The sequence below is a fragment of the Diplotaxodon limnothrissa genome, linkage group LG3 (assembly GCF_057381915.1).
Source record: "Diplotaxodon limnothrissa isolate DT_005_m linkage group LG3, D_limnothrissa_male_GT1.1, whole genome shotgun sequence".
NCBI classification, from domain to species: Eukaryota; Metazoa; Chordata; class Actinopteri; order Cichliformes; family Cichlidae; genus Diplotaxodon; species Diplotaxodon limnothrissa.
Genome location: NC_140598.1, coordinates 30,199,654 through 30,224,842, shown reverse-complemented (window position 1 = coordinate 30,224,842; position 25,189 = coordinate 30,199,654). Strand labels below are relative to the sequence as shown.

Here is a 25,189-nt window from a genome sequence, read left to right as displayed (position 1 = left end):
GGTCTTCTCTCTCGCTCTCTCTCGATTCTTGTGAAACAAAACTTACTGCATAACTTTCTTTTTCCCTCTCTTGGAGTTTTATTTCATAATAACTGACAATAACCAGTGAAGTCCCCTGACTCTCAAACAGCTTCAGTTAAACTCATTTGGTGTTTTTGGTATGACTTCACAGAGCCACCAGAGGAAACATGAGAGCGGAAACTTTGCACGTTTGACATTCAAAGTTTCCACTCTCACGGCCAGTTTTATCAGAGATCTGTGTGCTGCGTCTGCTCTGGGGTTTCAGTCTCTGAGTAGCTGCTGTTATAGCACTAATATGACTAAAGTTCCTTTAACAGCAACAGCAGATTTCCCCCTTTATTGATTACAGAAAATTTTACTTCCCTGAATGACAGGAACAAATACTTTCAAAGTTACAGTATGGTAAACGTCCCTCCTCTATCCTCTATCCAACAGTGGGAAGAAAAAACTCCCTTTTAACATTAAGAAACCTCCAGCAGAATCAGGCTCAGGGAGAGGCGCGATCAATTATCTTTAAACCTTTAGTGCTGCAGCTTCTCTTAGACCCGCATGAACATGTTGAACATGTCAAATTCACTTCTAGAGTAAAGAACCAAAGCAGGAAAACAGACAACAAACATCAGGAACTGTGTTATATTATTATTTATTTATTTATTTATTTAGGTTTTCTTTTGCAGGATAGAAGTCAAAAATAAGCAGGATACTTTATTCGTTTTACATTAATCCTATTCAGTCTTAATGGGGGAAATTTATATTTTAAACAAATCTGGAACGAGCTTCATTAAATTTTAAGGCTGTAGCAGTTGTTCACAAATCCTTCATTGTCTGCCAAAAGTCCTTGCTTCATCCTTATTTGGTTTAAGCCAATGTTATTTTCTTTAAACAGTGGTGCACTGTTACTGAAACAATGTGCATTTGAGCCTCCTGCCCTATGACAGCTGGGATAGGCTCCAGGCCCCCTCCCTCACAACCCTGAGAGAGGGTTGGAAGAAGACTGATTTAAAAAAAGAAAAGAAAAAAAAAGATTGCTAATCTCCTCCATTATTTATGATAACATCTACAGAGACAGCCAATGAACCAAAATATAGATACAAGCATAGTACCTATCCATATCACACCTTGGAAAACTCCAACCCCTGAGCAACACTGACTTGGACAAGTGGAAGAAGGAAGATGGATATTGGATTTTTTTTTTTTTTTTTAAATCAGGATGCACTTTTTGCTAATCTTCTCCATTATCCAAGATAACATCTACAAAGACAGCCAATGAACATGAAATATATGAACAACCATAAAAAAAGAAAGAAAGAAAGAGCACGTGGAGCCTATCCCATATCTCAAAGGGATCTCAGTACTTTGGGTTATTGTTTTTAATTTATTTTAGTTTTAATTTCAATACATGTTACTTTTTAATATTTATTATTTTTATGGTTTTTAATTGGTTTTCTTCATAAGCATAGTTGGTATGTGTTAACTTTTGAGACAGCGGGAGATAACATTGTTAAACCTATGAATAACTGTGAGCCACTGCTAAATAATGTCAAGAATGTCAACGAGTCAGAACGTTGTATATATAGTATACGTTGTATGTATAGTACGTTTAGCTGAGAAACCTGCTTTAGCTTCAAACATGGCATTCATATTGAAAAGAAAATAATTGTTTAATGTATATTTCTCTTGTTTGTAATTTATTCCTTCCTATTAGCATTTATATTTTATTCCCAGTTGGCGTGGAACACTTACAATTTAATTGTACAATGACAACAAAGGGCTATTGTATTCTAATTGACTCAGTGTGACAGATCCAGGTTTCTGGATCATTATCAGACAACTCTCTGATTCAAACATCACATCTGTAGATCTCTAGTGGATTTTCAGCTCCTCACACAAAGTGATGAATTGCATCGTTCAGGCTGATGCATGATTATGTTGATATATTTTACTGTTTTTTTTTTATTTATATCTAATTTCTATAAGTTTTTATTATATTTATTTATTTTTCATTTCATTTTTTGCCTAACACACCCTTATTGCACCAATAGTATGGAAATGCTTAAATTCATGGATCCAAAATCCATTTTCATTTTTTATCACCTCTGCTGTTTGTTTGTCAGATGAGGATGATTAGGTAGATGGTAAAAGTTCATGAAGTGCTTTATTCTACATAGCAGAAGCGGAATTTTGTGCTATCCAGGTAACTTTATGATTAAACCTGTTTTTTTTCTATACTAAAAAAATGGTTCACGTCTTACTGGTACATCGTTAATCTGGGGGGACAAAATGAATAGCTGCATCTAAAAATCTGTATTTATTACTGATGCTCATCAGAAAAACAAACGCTAGATAAATTTCTCCTAGTACCAGTGCAGAGATTAGAGGGGTCCTCCAGGAACGGTGATGTTATTTCATAGAGAATTGATTGCTCAGAAAGCAGTGATTTCATACCTGCGGATCAGGTTAAGATCCAGATTGGAGATCAGCAGGGATGAAATCACTGGCTTCTGACCAATAAGTCTTCAGAAATTACCATCATCATTCCTGGAGGATCCCTCTGACCTGTGCAAGTGGATAGAAGGTTTCACAAGTCTGTGTTTCCGCAATGAGCATCAGCAATATATACAGATTCTTCGATGCAGCTTTTTTTTTTTTTTAATGTAATCAAAAAAAATTATTCTAACCTTCTGCCTGCAAACATTTTGTACTTCTGGGCTTTACAATGCCTGCTAGTACTAAAACTACATCTTCTCCCACTTGCTCACACACACTCACCATTTTCCTGTCTTTACTTCCTGCCTTTAAGGGTCAGTCTTACTGACCAATACTGTTCAAGCTTACACATACAAAGCACTTTTAAAACTAAAAATGAAATCTAATGAAATGCACTGCTTTTCAACTCCTTCTCTGCCTTGTTTGCAGCAGTGCTACTTTTCTGTTTTATGTGTTACCTCTTCATATTTTTCTAATAGTTTAGAAAACAAAACAAAAAAAATGTTAAAATCAGCCAATCGGCTACAATGATCAATGCGATGGTGAGATATCGCCCATGCTATCCCGTTCATGTGAACCTGGTCATCCTCATTGCCAATGTTAGCGTAAATTAATGCAGATGACGAAAAGGTACCCTGGTGTTAATTGAACGCACTTCATAGTGCAGGGCCCAGATTCGGGAGCTAGGTCATATTTCCATGTCTCCACTGAAGCTTTGGAACAGCAACAGAAGACTCACAGTTAAGATGTAAAAAAAGCTTTGAAACATTTCAAATAGACTACAGCTCAGCTGGAAGCTGGTATGGACTCTGACTCTTTTTTTTTCTGTAGATCAAAAAACCAGCAAGAGTGGCAACAATGACGACAGCAGCAACAGACAGACCAACGATTAATCCAACAGATCCATCCTCCTTCCCTCCATCCTCCTTCCCTCCATCCTCTGTGAGTCCTCCTGACTGACCTGCAGGTGAGAAACAGGTGTGAGGTGTCAGCTGTCAGGTAGGTGATGAGTGAAGAACAGAACAGAATCCATTTCCTCTTCAAACTGCTGTCAGACATTATCTACTGCACTCTGATCACATCACTCAGACCAGCTGCTTTCTACAAAGTCTCATCAACAACATCTTTAGAAACAAACATCAACAACCAGGAAGCAGCTTCACCTCTGATCACACACACACTCAACTCTACTCACTCACCTGGAGGAACAACACTCAGTCTGATGCTCCTGACAGTTTCAGCAGTTCTCTTTCTGCGCTTTGTTCCTGGGATGAGGACACGACACACGTATATCCCATCATCGGCAGTAATCACATCCTTCAGAATCAGAGACACGTCTCCATCCTTCATCTGTGTGTCATTCAGATCCACCCGGTTCTTAAAAGATGGATGCTGGTAATCTGGGACAAACTGCTCATCCCGATACAAGAGGACATATTCTTCTTTCAGGTCAGCTCTATTCCACTCCACACCTATCAGGTTCTTGCTGTTGTTTGGAGCTCGACATGTCAGAGTGACGCTCTTTTGTCCAGACTCAGCTGTGATAATTTTCAGATCTGAAAGCGGAAACAACCCAGAAGAGGTTAAAGGCTATTATTTCAACAGCAGCCAATCAGAGCTACCTGCTTCCAGAGGAACCACTAAGCTCTGTGGAGTGACACAAACAGCCTCAACGGTCTTTGGGAGGAGCACTGAATAACGTCACATTCTCTAAATAAACAGACTATAGGCGACTTAACTGGTGCTTGGAAGAGGCAAGTTAAGGCACATGATTCTTACATTCTGCAATTCATCTCATGTAAACAATCACGTGGCACACAGCGTGACGTGAAAAAAAGCACATACCAAAATAAGTTTGGGAACCAACTCCCCGCGAACCTGATAAATAACAGGTGGATGAATCGTACGTTAGCTCGAAGCTAACGGGAGGTCGAGACCTACTACAGCCGGGAGGAACACCGCTTTCCCGGCACATCGTGCCTTGACCTCCCGGTCGGCTTCGAGCCGGCGTCCGAAGAATGCGGCTAAAACTTTTGCGAGATCCCGAGTTTGTTTTGCGAGATCTCGCACACATAACGAACAGATGAAGTATACAAAACAACAGAACATGAACACACAAAGCCAGGGGTAAAAGAAAAAGGTAACAATTATAAGAATACACGCAAAAATTCACATACATATATTGTTTTGAGAGCCTTTTTGTATGGAACGCCAGGACTGCCATAATGAATTAATTAAATACACCATTAAATAATTAATTAAATGTGGCAATAATTAATTAAAATTGGAATTAATTAATTAATTAAATAGTTATGACGCATGTAATTAATTAATTATTGACACATTTAATTAATTATTTATGTATTTCACATTTTAATTAATTATTGACACATTTAATTAATTAATTATTGACACATTTAATTAATTATTTATGTATTTCACATTTTAATTAATTATTGACACATTTAATTAATTAATTATTGACACATTTAATTAATTATTTATGTATTTCACATTTTAATTAATTATTGACACATTTAATTAATTAATTATTGACACATATAATTAATTATTTATGTATTTCACATTTTAATTAATTATTGACACATTTAATTAATTAATTATTGGCACATATAATTAATTATTTATGTATTTCACATTTTAATTAATTATTGACACATTTAATTAATTAATTATTGACACATATAATTAATTATTTATGTATTTCACATTTTAATTAATTATTGACACATTTAATTAATTATTTAATGATATATTTATTTATTTCATTTTGGCAGTCCTGGCGCCTGGCTCTCATCATGAAATAATTTTATCTGTCAGCCTCACCCATCAAACTCAGGGGGCGGGGTTAACGCTGATCGAGTCAAAACCATTGCTTTGGCCTGGTGGCCATTGTTTCTAGCACACAACAACCGGCATGTGGAAGCTAACAGAACTGAGCTTTGAAAAACCCTGTTTGTGTGTTACCAAATACCGTTTTAATATTTTTTTAGCCGAGAATGTAGTGGTTTAATCTTCATGTGTCTGGTCGGTTTGTCAAGATACAGCCTCTTTGCAAAAGTGCTTCGATGATTTCGGAGATGTCTGCCCAGTCTCACGGCAAAGCGTGGGATAGACCCGCTCGCCTCGCAAGCAATCCCACCGACAAAGCGCAGGCCCCGGTACACAGCTGTAGTAACCCCCGCTGACTTCTTTTACTGAGGTTATATTTATCGATGTTTTATTTCCTGATGTTCTTATGTGTCCTACGTGTTTCAGTCGCCAATTCTGAATTATAACTAACATTAAAAACATGTTTAAGGAGGAGAGAGAGCAAATAAATCTGTTTAACATCTGATCTTTGGGTTTTTGTTCAGTAATCAGCGTGACCTGTGTATAAACACATAAAAGAGATAACGTTGGTGTTTCCGTCATGTAGTAACTGCTGGCTTTAACTGTACAAAGGTTGTTCGACACTATGAAACACATACAGACTTCATGATGTTCGGCTAATATTTTTATTGTGAATATTAATCATGCTGACCTCGCTCTGTACACCACGCAGCGAGGTCAGCATATCCACGATATCCTCAGCTCCATGAGTTAACACAAAGTTTCCCAGCTGACTATCTAACTGCCAACTATTCCAGAGACGTGAAAATATACAGCATAAAGAAAAGTGTAAGAGACTCAGCAGCAGATTAGAATAACAGTTATACATTTAATAAATCACCAAATGAATCCAAGAAACAAGCAAACCTGTTCCGACAATTTGAATTTGTATTCCCTCAGCTGCAGACTCGCTGCTGTTTAAATGTTTGAAAAGGAAGATTAGATATAAACAAACGTCAAACATAGACTCAGTCTGCCTTCACATTTGATATGAGGCCAGCACGTATAGTGGCTGTGTCCTGTTTTAAGATCATACATGTAAAATTGTTGTCTGACCTCCGTCGATCCAGCCGCTCAGTCCGTGGTTACCATGGTTACTGCATAAGCAGCTATAATGTTAACAGCTGTGTTTATGTTTTTCATTGCAAAAGAACTGTCTGAATGGTTAACTGAAGTTAACTTGGATAAATTATAGTTAAGGAGTATCACAGATAATGCCTACGTGAGCTGTGCGACTGTTCACCACTACACTGAAATCAGCAGGCTATTACTGAAATACATGTGCTATATCATAAACTATGATATAAACAGGGAGGTCCTATTAACATGTTTAGTTTTAAAGGACACCTTCCTGCCTTTAGTCTCCTTCATGAGCAGTATTGGTTTTCTTCTAACATCCAGAAGTCTGCACAATGTGTTTCATAGTTTGTAACAAGCCTTTGACAGGTAAACATAACATGACCGAAAAAGCAAAAAAAAAGCAAAAAAAAAAGAGAGAGAGTGTTGACATAAGAAGAGAAAATTCTCTCAATTATGGAGACAGGCAAATGGTTCATTTATGTTTGATGTGTGTTTATTCCTCCCTAAATATCGTCGGTGAAGTTTGCCATGCACGTCAGATTTTCCTGCGCATTTTTATACCTCTGCCAACAGAGAGAGAAAAAAAATCACATTCTAACAGACAGCTGGTGCTTAGAATACAGTTGAATAACTATTAAAAAACAGATGATATTTAGATGATAGTTCAGTCTAACACATGTGCCAGTGAACCATTAAACGTCTGTGAAACTATGCAGTTATGAAACGTAACTTTAACCTCAGCCAAACCGATTTGCTCAGTTGTAAATAAAACAGCGAAGTAAACGTGACCCGACAGACAGAACCTGAGTGAATGAAGTCCAGCGTTTAACCACTGAGAGCTAAAACTCAGCTGAGGTTTCAAAGCTGTGTGCCGGTGATTGGACATCAGCCGCTGATGAAGCTGTTCGCCTATAAAGTGCTCTGTAAGGAAACAAGCTCCAGCAGCTCTGCGCTCGGGGAAAACACTATATTTCCTTATCTTGTGCAGAAAAATGCGCTGACATTGCGTTATATCGAGCACCGGCTGCCCAGTTAAACTGTGACTATCACCAGGTAACTAGGCGTGTTTCTTGAATTAGCAGCAGGTGTTAAACAGCTGACAGATGAGGAGGAGGATGCATGCAGGTAAACTGAGGGTCTGCTGAGCTGATCGCTGGTTTCGTGAGAAAAATGTCAGCTCGTTCTTTATGTTACAGAAGCACAGAGACACAAGACCAGGCGGAAAGAGACGATCGTTCGGTGAAAATGAGAATCTGCGAATGCAACATGTGGAACACGGAGAGTGGAATATGTAAACAAACCGGTTAACGTAACCCCCTCGGTGCGCTCTGCATGCTAACTGTTAGCAGAGCTAGTGAAATCTCTGAAAACATCTGAGCACTTTTGCAAACATGTTCTATGTTGACAACCTGACCAGACATACGTCGCGACATTCGCGGCTAAAACACTGTTAAAAGTGTAGCTGGTGACAGAAAAACGGGGTATTTTAAAACTACACCACCACCATTGCTGCCTGTGATTTGATCTGCATTCTGGGATACCTGGCTGCCCCAAGTCTACACAAGCAATCGATTATCTAGGATCGACCTGTTTTGACTTACTTTGCACGGCAACCAATCAAATGTTAGAGAAGCTGCATGGGCAGCGTTAACCCCGCCCCCTGAGTTTGATGGGTGAGGCTGACAGATAAAATTATTTCATGATAAGAGCCAGGCGCCAGGACTGCCAAAATGAAATAAATAAATATATCATTAAATAATTAATTAAATGTGTCAATAATTAATTAAAATGTGAAATACATAAATAATTAATTAAATGTGTCAATAATTAATTAAAATGTGAAATACATAAATAATTAATTAAATGTGTCAACAATTAATTAAAATGTGAAATACATAAATAATTAATTAAATGTGTCAACAATTAATTAAAATGTGAAATACATAAATAATTAATTAAATGTGTCAACAATTAATTAATTACATGTGTCATAACTATTTATTTAATTAATTAATTCCTTTTTTAATTAATTATTGCCACATTTAATTAATTATTTAATGGTGTATTTAATTAATTCATTATGGCAGTCCTGGCGTTCCATATTTTTGTTGGTGGAGTCTGATATTGATTGTATGTACATTTCCACATCCTTAAAATAATGACAGAAATATGGTGTTTTGTTAGTAAACTTACATTTATGGATAAAAAATTTAGCTAAAAGTATTAACAAATTTATCATAAAAAAACATTTATCATACTTCTTTGGGAACTTAAAGAAACAGAATAAAACATTTTCCCATCGTAAAGAAAACTCCCTTAAAATATGGACAATAACAAACCTGCTAAATTCCTTCCAGAATCTCTGTGTAAAAGAACAGTACCAAAAAAGATGTGTCACAGTTTACGGCACATATAACATACATTAACCTAATACTTCCGTACCTTCGGTGGCAGAAATCCGTTGACAGAGAAACAGCAAAACCAGGAAGGGCACCATGTTCGCTCTCATTTCATGTTGTTCAGCTGTGTGAGTGTGATAACGACCATCACAGCAAACAATTGAAGTTTAATAATAAGTTTGATTAAACTTCAGTTGAAAGCCACCGAAAAGCGGCTGAACTGTAGATCCTGCGATTGGGCGCGCGCGCGTGTGCGTGTGGACGTTGAGTGCTATTTCGAGGAGGTTTGCTGAGCTGCACCCGTTCCTGTAAATCACGTGATCACATTGCGATTCAAATGTTTTGCTACTTCTGTTGCTCTACTTCATTTCGATGATAGTTTTTCTTACTCGCAGATCACTGAATTTAGTTGTACATGTTATTTAATGACCAACCAGTAGCCTAATGTTATACAGACATATCTGTTGTTGATAGTAAATGTATTCGCTTACATAACTGCTAAATTTGAATCCACCAATCAGAGAGGCTGTTTACGTTTTCTGCTGTCTGTTCTGCGGTGGGGGTGTGTATAGTCTGCACCAACACTGCTGCGTAGAATATGTCAAAGTAAAATTTTATTAACCATCTTTAACCCGTCGACATGTTTAAAACCTATAAAGGCAGCATAGTGTGCTTTTAAGCTACATCACAGGTTTTAAAGTAACAATAGCACAGGAGCCCATACGTTTTTCTTCCCCTTGTATTTTGCTGCCCTCTGGTGACTTATACAGAATAGGGCGGCCAGCTGGGAAACCGAGAAACCTTTCTGTTTAGTCATTTGTGAAATTTTTATACGTAGATCACACTGGACCAGAATGTAAATAAAAAGGGGGGCCTGTATTTATTTGAACCTTCCAAATACTATATCACTAAATCGATAAGCTGTAACCTAATATCTTTGAAATACGGTATCTAACCAGATTCTTGATATGGATGCCATTGCCTTAACCTCCAGTAATACTATGAGGAAGTCGTTTTGAACCAGGTAACCAGGTTGTCCTTCACTTAAAAAATATGCAGGAATTTTTTTTTGTGGGTCTGGTTTTTCGTCCCCTTGTCTCACTAGCTCTGATTTCTCCCAGCTGCGTTTCTTCAGTATCTCTCTCTTTTTTCATTCCCTCCGTGTCTCTGTGTGTCAGTGGGTTCAGGTTAGTTTTCTGTGTTCCACGCGTTTGTAGTGTATTTTATCAGCCAAAATAAAGGCCTGTTTTCTGTTAAATCATTCTCCTGCATCCATGTCTGCGTTTGAGTCCACTCCTCTCTCTCTGCACGATTTGCCCCTGGAAATTGTGACATTATTAACCTCTTGCTCTCTTTGACAGTGTGTCTTTTGTCCTGTTTTTATCCCCTTACCCTCAACTAGTCATGGAAGATGGCCGCCTCTCCCTGAGCCTGATTCTGCTGGAGGTTTCTTAATGTTAAAAGGGAGTTTTTTCTTCCCACTGTTGCCAAGTGTTTGTTTACAAAGGTTCATCTGATTGTTGAGGTTTTTTCCTGCATTATGGTAAGATTTTTATATTATTACAATATGAAATATCTCGAGGTGACTGTTGTTGTGATTTGGCACTATATAAATAAAATGGAATTCAACTGAATACGGACCACTTTAAACACTTCCACCTAAACTGGAAAAGTGCTGCTTTCATAATAAAATTTAGCCAAGGTGAAAAGAAAATTGACAAAAAGGAGGAGGTTGTTAGTGCAATGCGTACCCACATCAAGTATGCGAAGTGAATGCTTCTTTTTCTTTAAGGGTGGGAAGGTAATTTGTAAAAACAATAATTCCCACTGTAGTAACTAAAGCTCACTGCAGCCTACACTAAAGTAATCAACATTCAGATTGAGCATCTGAACAAACAGGCAACATGGGGAAAATAGTATTTGTGAAATTAATGATAGTCTGATATATTGTATAGCTTTATTTTGAATTGTGCAAGTCTTTGCTGTGTTGTTTCACGTTATCGCCTTATTAAAATGTGACATTACAAAAACTGTCCATTGGGTGTTGCTGTGTGATAGATGCTAGATTGTTTTGAAACATTGTTAAGACTAATAACACTGCTTAGTCTGAGAGTGAGAGAGGGACATACTCTGTTACAAAATGAGTGAAGAAGGAAGCAAACAGTGGGGACGGGGCATAACATCTATATATGTGTTATGCCCCGTCCCCACTGTTTGCAGGAAGAGGACGGGTTTAGCTGATATCACAGGAAAAAAAATCTGATTACTGAAAAGGAAAATGAAGAACATATTTGTGCAATGCCTGCTCTGTAAGTAAAAATGTGTTTAAATGCCTTTGTACTGTACTGTCTGCTCTGATCAAAAGAAATAAGATGATGACAACAAGAATAGCAAAACGAAGATGATAATTATATTTGGTTTTAATTCTGCTTATCTACTGGGGTTGGTCCTGTTGGTTCTTTTGTTTCAGAACTAAGGTGAGAAGTGAAGCACAAACTGAAAATTCTCAGATGTACAATTTGCATTTTGCAGTGTAGTTTTATTTACACCAATTTCCGTGATCACATTCATAAAAGGCATAAAAGACCTAAAAAATTGTTTTGAAGGTTCAGATTGTAAATTTTTGTATGAGCTTGGACAGCTGATTTTTTTTATGATTTTTATGATTCACTTTCATGAAAAGTACCTGGAAGTTGAAAACAGTGTAAAAATGTTTTGCGTTATTCTCAGGTCAACCAACATATATGTAGTCAGAGCCACGATTTCCTGCGTAAAAAGATGCTTTTTATTTTTTCTTTTAATTTTCCCCATTTAAAAAAAAATCCATTATGGTGGTATGAATGCATTCATACCACCATAATGGATTTTTTTTTGTAAAAAACGCCTAATTTGTAATCAAAACTTATTTCAATTCAATGTTTTAATTTGGGGATTTAACTGAAGTATTGCTCAGCTTTGTTGCAATTACAACCACTACTCTCACCTCCTCTTTTCTTTATATTATGGCATTGTTAACTTTAACAACAATCAATAAGGATTTAAACTTTCACAGTTAATCTGAATACCAAATGACTTTTTTTTATGAATTGATTATATGTAAAACGTTAGACTTGAAAGCGGATATACTGTACTTTGTTTTTCTGACAACTGACTGTAAGTGTAATTTCTTCTAGTTCTGATCACTCTGCTGTGTTGCACAACAAATCAAGCTCGTCTGACTGTGAGTCCCAGCAGCTCTCAGTTCTTTGAAGGAGACTTTGTGTCTCTGAGCTGTGAGGAGGACGACAGCTCTGCTGGATGGACTCTGAGGAGAAACACAAGCAGACGGCAGAGGACTCAGTGTGGAGATGGGTGGGGAAAACCAGCTGGATCTTCCTGTAAGATCAGTCACATCTACAAATGGGAGACTGGAGTTTACTGGTGTGAGTCCAGAGAGGGTCCCATCAGTAACATGGTTAACCTGACAGTCACTGGTAAGCTGAGTGTGTGGAGTTAGTGTTGATGAAGCTGTGTGTAAATGGATGAAATGCTGTAGTTTGTCTCTGTGTTGAGGTGGATCAGTGATCCTGCAGAGTCCTGTCCTCCCTGTGATGGAGGGAGATGACATCACTCTGCTCTGTAAAACAGAGACCACTCCCTCCAACCTCCCAGCTGCTTTCTATAAAGATGGCTCCCTCATCAGGAAGCAGCCTACAGGTCACATGACCATCCAGCATGTTTCCAGGTCTGATGAAGGCCTCTACAAGTGTGACATCAGCGGTCATGGAGAGTCTCCATCCAGCTGGATCACTGTCACAGGTGACACACTCACCTGTCTGTGTTTCTGCAGCTTTCAACATTCACAATGTGACGACAACTTAATGACTGTGTTTGCTTTATTTTAGAGAAGGACACCACCACACCTCCACCTGGTTCCACCTCCATCACTCTTCCTCCATTGCTCTCTCCTCATGTTGTCTCTGTGTGGTCATCTGTTGGATCAGTCTGTGTTGTGACTTTACTGGTGTTACTGGTTCTGCTGGTGAAACGACTTGTTCACAAAAAATTTAAAGGTGATGAGATTTTGGGCTTTTCGTTTATCCAGTTGTCAAGTTTATATACATGCATTTGGTTCCAAACATCATCTGTTATTCTTCTTGGCAATAAATAAAGTCCCCAGTAAGACATGTACAAAGTAAATTATATTGCTGTTCATTGTGGTTCTTCATCAGAACTTGAAGAAAATGACATCACAGAGGATATCACATATAGTGATATCAAAATCTCAAATCGTTAACATAAGCTAATAAGGGGGAGCAGAGGTACTGTATTATGTCCTTTGTATGTGTTTGATTTAATAGTTAAAGTAAAGAAGGTAAAGTGAAATGTGATTCATATAGACATTTTCAAGATAAATATCACAGTGTCTTAGAGCAGAATGACCTGTTTCTTAAACAGAAATGGACCAAAAAGTAAGTTTAAAAAGCTGAGGTTTTAGCTGCTTTTAAAAAATGCCACTGAGTTCACAGATCTCTGTGGGAGCGAGCTCCAGAGTCTATGAGCCACTGTCTCCATGCAGAGCTCTAAAAATCAAAACCAGTATCGTATATGTGTCTCTGAAGCTAATAGGGAGGCAGTGCAATTGAATTATCAATGGTGTGACATATAATTACAACCTAAAGAAGTGGAGTCTTCCATTAAACAAATTAGTTTCTCGCCAAAATTCACTTTTGGTGTTCAGCTTCAATCGAGGTTTTCGCAAGCAACATTTACAGAGCCAATTCCTGTAATATTTAATAAGTCTTAGGATTAGTGCCATGGGTGAGGTTTGAGGTAAAACTGCATTTTTAAGCCTTTCAAAATATAAATAAAAGCATAATGCAATCATTTGAAAATCTTATAAACCCTCATTTAGAAAATGTATTATTTTCTCTGTTACACTATGAATAAAGCGTATAGAGTATAGAAGTATAGACATAGATTTTGTGAGTTTCATAGGCTTAAAAGTACATCTTTTTTAGAGTTAAAGTCTGTCCACCTCCATTTACTGTTATTTTGGTTTTGTCATCTTGGTCAATCCATTAGAGAAAGAAGAAAAACAAACATCTATTAATTGAAAAAGCAGGTATTCAGTATATTCAGATAGTCTGTTGGCATCATTTTTTGGACATATCCGCCACACAAACTGCCTATTCTTAATCCTTTATGTTATTCAATTTCAATTAATGTGCATCTTAAATAATTAACTGTATTTATCTTAGATAAAATGTGTTTTAGGGATGCATTCAAAACTCATCCTATAAATGTTCACAGCGTTCAAACGTTGAATGTCAACAAATTACACGGTTGTTTTTTACATGCTGGACTGCATGTGTTTCAGCCGGTGGTTAGTCTGTTAACATAAGCCAGCAGCTCTGTGGTTGTCCACTTTCCTGTTTCTGATGTAACACTTCAACGGCTCAGGATTTACTGCAGGGCAGTAAAATATATATATTTTTTTTTAACTCTGTTTAGGCACAATAAATATTAAAAAAGTTACTGACTATTTGCGATCTTAATTTTATGAAGTTAATTATTTTTGAGGTGGTATGAGATCTTAACATCTTCACCAGTTGGTGCATTCCCACCATTATCAGCATCTCTCCATCCTCTATAAACACTCTGATCTGGGCCAGAGTGAGTATCAGATCTGTTTTCATTTTCAAAATAGTAAATTTATGTAAGAAAAACTCTCCAGTTCTTCATACCTATCATCTGTCTTACTTGTACCTGGGATAAGGTGCCTGCAAGATCTGCACAAAGCAGCTGTTTCACTGCTAGTTGCTGATGGAAGAAATGTTTTCATTCATTTTTTTCATTATGTCCAATTTAAATTTGAATACTGGAAACAAAATAATAATTTTGCAATATAATTTAGATATTAACATTAGTAGCTATATGACTGTTCTGCCTGCAGTGATTTTCTCCATGTGTGTTTTATTGTGCAGAGACTGAACCAGCTGCAGTCTACTCAGCAGTGAGAACTGAAGACGTCAATTATGGGCAAATCACCATCAAAGAGAAGCAAAGAAAATCAAAGAAAAGAGGTAAAGCTGTACTTCTTTGTCTTCATCATGGATAAAAAATGAGAAAAGTAGTCCAGCAGGTGTTGAGATTTCTGTCTGAATCAGTGTGACACTGTTTACTAATTACTGTTGATCAAAGCATCTTTATTTAAACAGGGGTGAAGTCATGAATCGATTAACAGGGACTTGCATTTAAGAGTGAGATCACCAGTTTTCTCTCCCTGATAAAAACTGATGCAGACACATTCCTTTCATCAGATTCACAAAGCTGCGTGCATACATGCCTCAGCTTTAATTAACTTCACACATGCAAAAAGTGTGATTTCCGCTCTTATCTATAGACGTGAAAGGTTCAGCAACAGCTGAAGCACAGACACGAAGTTTATTGTCTGTTTAGGCTTGTAACACCCCCATACTTTGTTCATCATTTCTGTGCATCATGTGAAGTTATGGCAGAAGTCTTGACTCCTATCTTTAATCACATGACAGTGATTATAGGTTTGCATCAAAACCTATAATAGAATATAGAAATAGAATAGAAATATAGCATAGAAATATCTGCAAAATAAAAGCACAGCACAGTTAGAAATTTTGCATGTTGTGTCACGTACACACATCCCGTGATTTTAGCATGTTTTCAGGACAGTAAAAGAGTCAAATAAATTTGCAATATACCTATAAATGTTAACGGTTTCTGTCAACTATTTAACATTTTTATTTGGTGCTTTCTGCAGCAGCATTACACACGTGTGTGTGTTTCCTATTTGTACAATATATAAAAGAAGTGTAAATAATCAAAATTGTTTTTGTGTTGTATTTAATGTAGTACCAGTATGATCTTACTACTGCACTGATGTCTTCCTTGTGTGTTTTATTGTTCAGAGTGTGAACCAGCTGCAGTCTATTCATCAGTGCAAACTGGAGACGTCAGTTATGATCAGATCACCATCAAAGAGAAGAAAAACAGATCAAAGACCAGAGGTACAGCTGCTCTTCTTTGTCTCCATCATGGTTCAGAACAAGTGTTTTTGTCCTTCACAAAGATGGTATTTGTTGTAAATATTGAGATGCTATTTGACAATCTGTAGCGGTTACTGTTAGCTGTCACATTTTGCAGCATGAGTTCTCCATGAGTGTGATGATGGTGAGAGTTCAAACAAGAGATCCATACAGGACAGACGTTGTGAAGTGCAGTCAGTGATTTTAGTTGTGTTATGAACAAGTTATGAACAAGTTGTGTTATGAATAAGTTGTGTTATGTTATGAACATGCCATAACACAATAAGTAATCCTGCTTTTAACACAGCAAAATTAAGTCCAGCAACTTAATTAAACAAATATCGGCTTAGTTCAAATGTTTAAATTCACATAATTTCATCACAAAGATGCTTTAAATCATATTTATCCCAAGGGCGTAGATTTGGTTTTGGCATTGGTGGGGACGGATGATTCAACCACCAAACCCTGTTTCTTTTTTTTCCTTTTTGTCTTTGCTTCTTGATAAAAAAAAAAAAGGGAGAAATATACTTGCCTACAGTAGCGGTTTTTGATACGGGCGACACGGGCAGTTGCCCGGGGTGGCATCGTGGTGGGGGGCGGCATCACGGGCATCGGCAAAAAAAAAACCAATGCTCGTATTCATGCTGCCCCGACATCATGCCAGCGCATATTGGGAATGTCACAGGCACTAATCGGTTTTCTATCTCCCATTTGCTGGGAGTAAGGGCGGCCTCCGTTTGCGAGGTGCGCCTGCTGCTTGCGGCGCAGAGAGGAGAGGGCGGGGCGGCGGGGATTCTCTGACCGGCTGGAGCAGCATCTAATAACCAACTCACAAAATAAAACAAAATAAAAACAAACCAACAAACACAAAAACACCAGACATTATGATACAGACTTATAATTTGCACCAATGTTTTTTCGAAATTCTATACGCGAAAAGGGAGCGCGAGAGTTTGTACGTGTTTTGGAGTTTGCATGTGTTTTTTAGTTTGCAAGTGTTTTGGATTTTGCAAGTGTTTTGGAGTTTGTACGTGTTTTGGAGTTTGCAAGTGTTTTAGATTTTGCAAGTGTTTTGGAGTTTGCAAGTGTTTTGGATTTTGCAAGTGTTTTGGAGTTTGCAAGTGTTTTGGATTTTGCATGTGTTTTGGAGTTTGTACGTGCTTTGGAGTTTGCAAGTGTTTTTTAGTTTGCAAGTGTTTTGGATTTTGCAAGTGTTTTGGAGTTTGTACGTGTTTTGGAGTTTGCATGTGTTTTAGATTTTGCAAGTGTTTTAGATTTTGCAAGTGTTTTGGATTTTGCAAGTGTTTTGGATTTTGCATGTGTTTTGCAGTTTGTACGTGTTTTGGAGTTTGCATGTGTTTTGGAGTTTGCAAGTGTTTTGGATTTTGCATGTGTTTTGGAGTTTGTACGTGTTTTGGAGTTTGTACGTGTTTTGGAGTTTGCATGTGTTTTTTAGTTTGCAAGTGTTTTGGAGTTTGTACGTGCTTTGGAGTTTGCAAGTGTTTTTTAGTTTGCAAGTGTTTTGGATTTTGCAAGTGTTTTGGATTTTGCAAGTGTTTTTTAGTTTGCAAGTGTTTTGGATTTTGCATGTGTTTTGGAGTTTGTACGTGTTTTGGAGTTTGCAAGTGTTTTAGATTTTGCAAGTGTTTTGGATTTTGCAAGTGTTTTGGATTTTGCATGTGTTTTGGAGTTTGTACGTGTTTTGGAGTTTGCATGTGTTTTGGAGTTTGCAAGTGTTTTGGATTTTGCATGTGTTTTGGAGTTTGTACGTGTTTTGGAGTTTGCATGTGTTTTTTAGTTTGCAAGTGTTTTGGAGTTTGTACGTGCTTTGGAGTTTGCAAGTGTTTTTTAGTTTGCAAGTGTTTTGGATTTTGCAAGTGTTTTGGAGTTTGTACGTGTTTTGGAATTTGCATGTGTTTTGGAGTTTGCAAGTGTTTTGGAGTTTGCATGTGTTTTGGAATTTGCATGTGTTTTGGAGTTTGCAAGTGTTTTGGAGTTTGTACGTGCTTTGTCTCTAGGGGCCACCGTAGTAAAGGGATCAATAACAATTTAAAATTTATAATTTACAGTTTGATGATTTAAAGTCTCACACAACCTGTTGAAAAGGGGAGGGGGACATGATGCTTCCAAATAGAGCACATTTCATTTATATTGTTGTAAATCCAAGCCCATTATGTATTCATGATTTGAATTCTGGGTTGTGTGAAATCTCAGAAATGCACCCTAGACAAAGTGAATCTGTGAACTAAGGTGTAGGTGTGTTTGGTTATGTTGTGGTGATCCTTGGGTTGAGATGGGTGTTCATACTGGAGTGCAAAATTAAAACCAATGGAAGATGGACAAGAAAAGCTCAAAGCCATCAGGTGCTCAGTTTAGAAAAAAGAGAAAAGAAGAGGAGGAGAAATGAGCAAAAGATACAGGTAAGCAGATGTGTGATTGGATAATGGCAGGTCATCCTGAACCAATCAGAATCAGAATACTTTATTAATCCCTAAGGAAATTATGTGGGTTACAGTTGCTCCAAGAAGAAATGGTAAAAAATAGTATCAGTAACAGACTAAACTCCAAACAATACATTATGTTACAGATTTTAATATTAATTAGTCAGTGTCAATTGTTGATTTGTCCTGTTCTCATTGTATGACGAAATATGATGGCTGTTTGCATACTATGCATACTCTCTCTCTCTTCATATGTGTGTGTGTGTGTACAACAGCTTTATGTTAATGTATAATCCTTAACATGTTTTGTCTGTGTGTGTGTGTGTGGGGGGGGGGGCGCCAGAGGGAGTGTTCGCCCAGGGCGCCAAACAGGCTAGGACCGCCACTGCTTGCCTGCATATGCTATTTTACATGCTTTTAAACCATTTAAAATTACAATTTATAGTTCTCCTCTCGTTAACTGAGATAAACTGCTGGCATATTTGTTTTACATCTATACTACCCAGTCTCTCCTAGTGGACATGGCAACACGTTATTCGTGGTTAGACTGATGTGGGCCAAAGCCTAGCATAGCCTGTAACGATACTATGAGGGACACATTTTATGAGTTGAACTTGACTTTAAGTGACTTACAGGTTTCTTTGAAAAATACTTTCTTATATCTAGGTTCTTGCTTTTTGGGTGAATGAGACGTTGACATATCTTTTTTTTCCTTCTATCGGATTTATTTTTCTTTACTCGAAGAGATCAAATTATTGGTGGGGACAATTCAATAATCGCTGGATATTGGTGGGGACGTGTCCCTTCCGTCCATGCCAAATCTACGCCCATGATTTATCCTATATGTTATTGTGTTAAAAAGTCAGGATTAAATATATTCAATGGCTCTAAGGTGACTCACAATAACATATCTATAACCTCTTCTTTCTGAAGCGCTTTTTGAACTGTGATCTGAGCCTGACAGTCAGTGCTGCCCCAAACTAGATTCATGGTTCGGACATACAGCTCTTTATGCTCTAGGGCATTGACAGGATCTAGCACATTACAGGGTTTTTTTACCCCAGAAAATTCTGAGTCTTAATAGCAGACAAGATTGCAGCAAAACTCATGAAAATGAGTTCAGTAAAATATAGTAAATATAGTGTATAATAATAATAGTATAATATAGTAATATAGTAAATGGACAATGTGTATTTTCTGTCAAACTGTCCTTTAACAACATTAATAAGTTTTTAATGTTTTAAGCTCTGTATTTGAAACCATACAAGCTACTTCCTCCTGTCTTTATCTGCACACGGAATTTGTGTGTAGATAAAGAGTGATTTCAATTCACAGTGCTGATGATCATGTATATATAGTCTGACAGAGTGTTGATCTACACAGTACTTTGTGGTAAAATGCATGTTTTTTTCATGTTCATCATGAATGACTAGAAATAACGGGTGGGTGTTTTTCTGAAACAGGAAAGATGACCACAGGGGTTCTGAAACCTGCTGACAGTTTCTAAGAAATCTGCTCATGATGCTGACTGGGAAATAATAACTGTTCTTTTAACACACATCCTGTATACTGACAGCACTTTAAGTTTCACAACTTGCATTCATGTCTTTTCAGTCATTGTTCCTCAAAAAGCCTCAAAAACCTTTTAATTTGTTGATAGTGCATGCAACAACTAACATAGTGACTAAAAAGTAGAGGTAATAGCATTAATAGATTATTGACCCTTATGTGGAACCATGAGGAGAACACAGCCAACTTCTGAAGTCTGGTCGCCTACAATCAGTGTTAAAGCCCTGGATGTTTCTCACATGTTTAAGAATGAGTCTTGGGTCAACTTTCAGCCTGGACATTATTATTTATTTTTATCTGGTCATATGGTGCTCTATATCTCATTTGTGCCCATTTCTGTCCAGCACCTTGAGCGTTTACTGAGAAATACTTATCTCTCATCAGGCTGTAAGTCATTATCAGCAGAAGTTTAGAGTAAAACCATTGTGAGACATTACCTGTGATGAGGCATTTGGTGTTAGAACTGAAGAAGATTCTTAGTTGAAAGGTGTGATGTCAAGAAACGTGATGAAGTCCAGTCACATTCTTTCCGAACTCCTACAGATACAGAGATGGTTTTCTTGGGGCTGAAAGAATTATGTTTTTAAATGGGAACTGGAGGAGCTTGAAATGGGCTAATTGTATATGTTATAATTTTAACAAGTGTTTTTAATATAACATGCAACAAAATAAAACCTAAATCACAACCTTAAAGAAATTGTAGCGCCTAAAGAACCAAAACACCAAAATTTTAAAATGATGTTTCTAATATACTTCTCGTATTGAGCAAAGTCTTGAGCCATCCCTCTTTATTAACATTTTGTATCCAAGGAGATGCAAAATAAGAAATTATTTTCTTGTAATACATTATAGTGGTCTTGAGTAATAGTTCTTCAGGCTTCCTGAAGTTTTGTTCTGGACATTGGCTTATTTTTCACTCATTTTCATCCCAATCCTTCTAGTTTCCATTTTCAGAGGGACATTTCTCTTTTTGTTTATTTGTTAAGCCACATAACCCCAACCTATAAATCACTGAAATACAAGAAATGCACTTAGGAATGAGCCACTTTTGTGTTTACACATAAAAGAAACAAAGCAAAAGTTTTGTTTTCTCCTTGTTTTCTCTATTCGTCTGTGTATACATGCATATTTATACACACAGCTTGCAGCTCGTCTACATCTTTAGACAAGAAAAACAAGGAAGGCCAGCATTCTTAAGTTTCCAGTGAAATTTATTATCCAGTCATATATATATATATATATATATATATATATATATATATATATGTGTGTGTGTGTGTGTGTGTGTGTGTGTGTGTGTGTGTGTGTGTGTGTGTTCATTTCAGCTGATGGAGTAAAATCTGGAGGTGATGACATCACATACAGTGACCTCAAAATATTACATCATCACCACCACCAGCCAACCAACCGGAGCAGAGGTATTATTTTGTGTGCTGTGTGTCTGTCAGAATATTGAAGGTCTAGTCAATTAAAAAAATATCAATGATCTCTCTGCTTTTAGCTCAGACAGCATTAGATCATTAAGCCTCTTATGTATTTGCATCCATCCTTTACATTAATGCCATCTTATGCTATCAACAATTGATTGTTGTTGGAAGCAAGTTTGCCTCCCATAGAGACAGTAGCATGTTCATTTCACAGGCGTGTCCATCTCTTTTTAACAATGGTGGAGCTAAGATGCGGAGCTAAGATGCCAGCTGCTTTACTGATTGTTGGCACGTTTTGGATAAGCCTCTAGTCTTTGGAAGAGAATTATCATGCTAGACAAGCTTCCCCTGGACCTACTTTCACTTGTCCTCTTATCAGCTACAGCGACTTAAAATTTTAAGGAAATATTTCCCCTCTGTGATATTGGGTGGTTTTTCCATTTACAAGAGTCGAACATGTAATTTGAACAAAATAATTTTGTTTCTGTGGTGAATGTATAAAATCATAGGATCTGCATTCAACAACTTAAAACTGGTTTCATTTATTCTTGTATAGTTGACGTCATACAATCTAGCAAGTGTGTTAGTTTGCTAGACTCACGATATCACAATATCATGTGGGATTTCAAACCACATAACAGGCAGAAAAGCATACACACACCATGTGTATGCTGTTGCTTCATTACATCATCTATATGTCTGGGTGCTGAACTTTATCGTAACACCCGGGCAAACAGCTGAAAGAATTTGGCCCCAGGATTCAGTGTATAATACTACAAATGATACAGTTTATTAAAGTGATTGAATCTTTTGCTGTGGGTCTTGGGCAAATTACTTTGCCAAAGGATAATGTTGAAGTTTGGATTTATGCTCATATTTAATGATTTATGAGTCCCATGTTAACGTTCAGTGTGAGCACAGGATGTGGTTTGAACTTAGTGAAGAGTTTGAATTTAAGGGAGGTGAAAGTCTAAAAGTTCAGGCAGTCAGGAAGGAAACCACTGCCTGGTTGTTTTGCACTCTTCGGTCAGTTGCAGCCTTTTTGCTGTTATCAGAATTCAGGTTTTTGAGCCGCCTGCTGGAAATATTTTCAGATTTTGTCTTTCTTTGAGTTTGGATAGAACACCTAATAAAAAGATTACCTATATATGTGAATATGTTTCCAATTTGGATCCTCCAACTTAAATTTTCGTGGCGCTCATCAGTGTGTTTTTTTTGAAACAGGGAGGCTCTGAGTCGCACTTCCTGGTTGGTCTATTTCACAGTTTGGCTCCAAGACTATTGTGAAAATTGAGGCACCACTGATGTGGATTTTTAAAAAAAAATAAATGAGTGAGTTATTTTAACTGTGACTGGTCTCATATTGTTTGAACTGTGTGTTCTTGTGTTTTCAGAGCTTCCATCAAATCCAGATGTTGTCTATTCCTCACTGAAGAAATCTGCAAGTCCAACCTGACAACCAGCTGCTGGTCCACACAGGCCCTCAGCCCAGAGGGCTTTTATTATAAAACAGATGTTTATGTATTTTGTTTGATCTCTTCATTAAATGCACTCACAGAACTGCAGACGGACAAAGAAAAACTGAATGTGGTGATGAGACGTTTTTGTAAAGAAGCTCAAGTAAATGTATTTTTGTCACACTGCCTCTCTATGTCTCTCAGGCCAAAACAGAAACATTATACTGTATGTATATGCTATGTATTATATCTATAACTGATAAATAAACATAATGTATTTAAAATAATCAGTAACTTGTGGGACCCTGCTGTCGTCTCCACAGCAGAAATCTTTTTTTTTGTGCAGGATCAATAAGCTTTGGTCGGACTTGTTGTTCTTCTCGTGTGGTTCTGTGGGTTTCATGAAGCTCTCTGATGGAAAACATGAGTTGCTGTGGCTAACCCATGCACGTCTCCACAGAGCAGATAGAAAACAACAAATATCAATAAAACCACAACCTCAGACTGAGAGCAGCACTAAGATCACTCAGTGGCTGGAAACTTCACACAAAAGCTTGAGAAGCTCGTATGTGTCTGTGTACAGTAAGTTTAGATTCAAGGAAATGAAATATGTGAGACTTTAGATGCTGTTTGAAATAAATACGTCTCCATCAACAGATATTTTTCAGATGCATCTTAGTTACTGTGTTGTTGATATGTGTGGTTGTGCTTGCACAGGACACATAGTGAGGACATCTGTCGTCATTCAGTGTGATGATGATGATCTCGGTTTCGATTCAGTCAAAATCGGGGTCAGATTAAGCGGCCATAACAAATGCACACTAACATGAATCATGTGTGTCTGAAAGAGAACTTCTACTGATGAAGTTATGAAAGAAATTAATTAGCGTTCATCAAGGTGACGTGTTGTATTAACAATCAGTGCTGCAGTGCATTTAATTGATTTCATTTTAATTTATTTTGAGTTTCTGCAAAATACCAAATACCACTGGGACCTGTCATATGACACATTTTTATTATCAAAAAGGTGAAGTAAACCATTCATTCATAATTTAGAATAATCTGGAATGAATCAGGAGAGAAAATCTAAGATTAGCAGTGGTTCAGGTGGAAAAGTGAGACTTGCATTTAGCAACAGTCTGTGTGGAAGTTTTCTTGCATCGCTTGTTGTTGCTTTTTTGTTTGCTTCATTTTTCAAAGCAGATCCTCGAGTTTGTGTTAGAGTGATTTTTATACAGTGTCTCTCTGGTTTCCTTCAATCCATGCTTACACGCTCCTCAGTAAAAACATGAATTTAACTTTGTTCTCAGAGAGGTAGGAAGAGGTTTGAGCTCTACATGTTTGTTATTATAGGTATGAGGATGAGTGTCATCTGTTCAAACCCAAAAAATTATCTGTCTGTAGATGTGATCACGTCAGTTTTGTGCCTAAACTGTCCCCACGGTCTTTCCGGCCACTTTAATTATATACAATCAATAACTGGTCAGTTTACAGCTGACTGTACGTTGCTGATTCCAGCAGCATCCACAGACAGTAAAAAGCACCAACCACAGCATAAAACACGGTCTGGTGCTGCCATCTAGTGACACTGAAGAGCTCCAACCACTGATTTTAGGATCATTCTGAGTGACTTTAACTGCCTCGTGTAATTTCGACTTCTTTTTATCTATGTTTAAAAAAACTTATAGTACACAGACAGACACATCTATACTACAATCATTATAATATGATGGTATGGACATTATAGTGTGACTCACTTTAATCTGACATTTCATTCTTTGCTCAACTACACTGTGAAAAGCACAGATGTTTACAGCATCTGTATAAAATATTTGTGTAAGTCAAATAGATGCTGCCACTCACAGTGTCCTATATAATGTTAATGCAAAGTTTCTTTTCTGCATGTCGATGCTGCAGAAAATTCTTCATCTATGTTTCATGTGATGCTCAGCTTTTCTGCTCCAACTGAGCATTCAAAGCCCCTTTTGGCATATTTGTCATGCAGACTGGAATCGAACCACCGACCTCCACGATTAGCAGTTGACTTTGCTCTACCAGGTCTGGATTGGTTTCAAATTTGCAGTGATGTACATTTAGGTCAATGTTACTGGCCACTTTATTGGGTACACCCCTTCAACTGCATGTTACTAGAAATATTTAATCAGCCAATCACATGGCAGCAAGTCAATGTATTTAGACATGTAGCAGCTTCTTCTCATGCTTTGTGGACTCCTCAGTACTCAGTCTGAGTGAATTTTAACCTGAGTGTTTGTGAAACTTTTTTCCTCTGTTGGACTTAAGGTGTCGGTCACTGTTTACACTGACCTCAGTGTATTTTAAGTTCTTTTGTGGTTTGAGAAAAGCATTGTTTTA

The 25,189-nt window shown here is 37.3% G+C and overlaps 2 protein-coding genes across 2 annotated transcripts in view; both read right to left on the bottom strand.

Moving 5' to 3' along the window:
• Window positions 1-25,189, bottom strand: part of LOC146635296 (butyrophilin-like protein 2) — a 614,223-nt gene that overhangs the window by 338,017 nt on the left and 251,017 nt on the right. The gene's annotated exons all lie outside the window — the stretch shown is intronic.
• Window positions 654-9,295, bottom strand: LOC146635299 (V-set and immunoglobulin domain-containing protein 1-like). The gene is made up of 3 exons (XM_085346163.1): window positions 8,923-9,295; window positions 3,708-4,064; window positions 654-3,469 (listed from the first exon to the last, which is right to left on the bottom strand). The coding sequence occupies exons 1-3, from the start codon at window positions 8,987-8,989 to the stop codon at window positions 3,288-3,290; spliced, it is 606 nt and encodes a 201-aa protein (XP_085202289.1). The 5' UTR covers window positions 8,990-9,295; the 3' UTR covers window positions 654-3,287.

Bases quoted from the DNA above. Each gene is read 5' to 3' on its own strand.
- LOC146635299 (XM_085346163.1), bottom strand. From the start codon at position 8,989: ATGAGAGCGAACATGGTGCCCTTCCTGGTTTTGCTGTTTCTCTGTCAA. The intron at 4,065-8,922 runs GTACGGAAGTAT...TTCCGCTTTCAG, and splicing joins ACGGATTTCTGCCACCGAAG to ATCTGAAAATTATCACAGCT. The intron at 3,470-3,707 runs GTGAGTGAGTAG...TCTCACCTGCAG, and splicing joins ACTGAGTGTTGTTCCTCCAG to GTCAGTCAGGAGGACTCACA.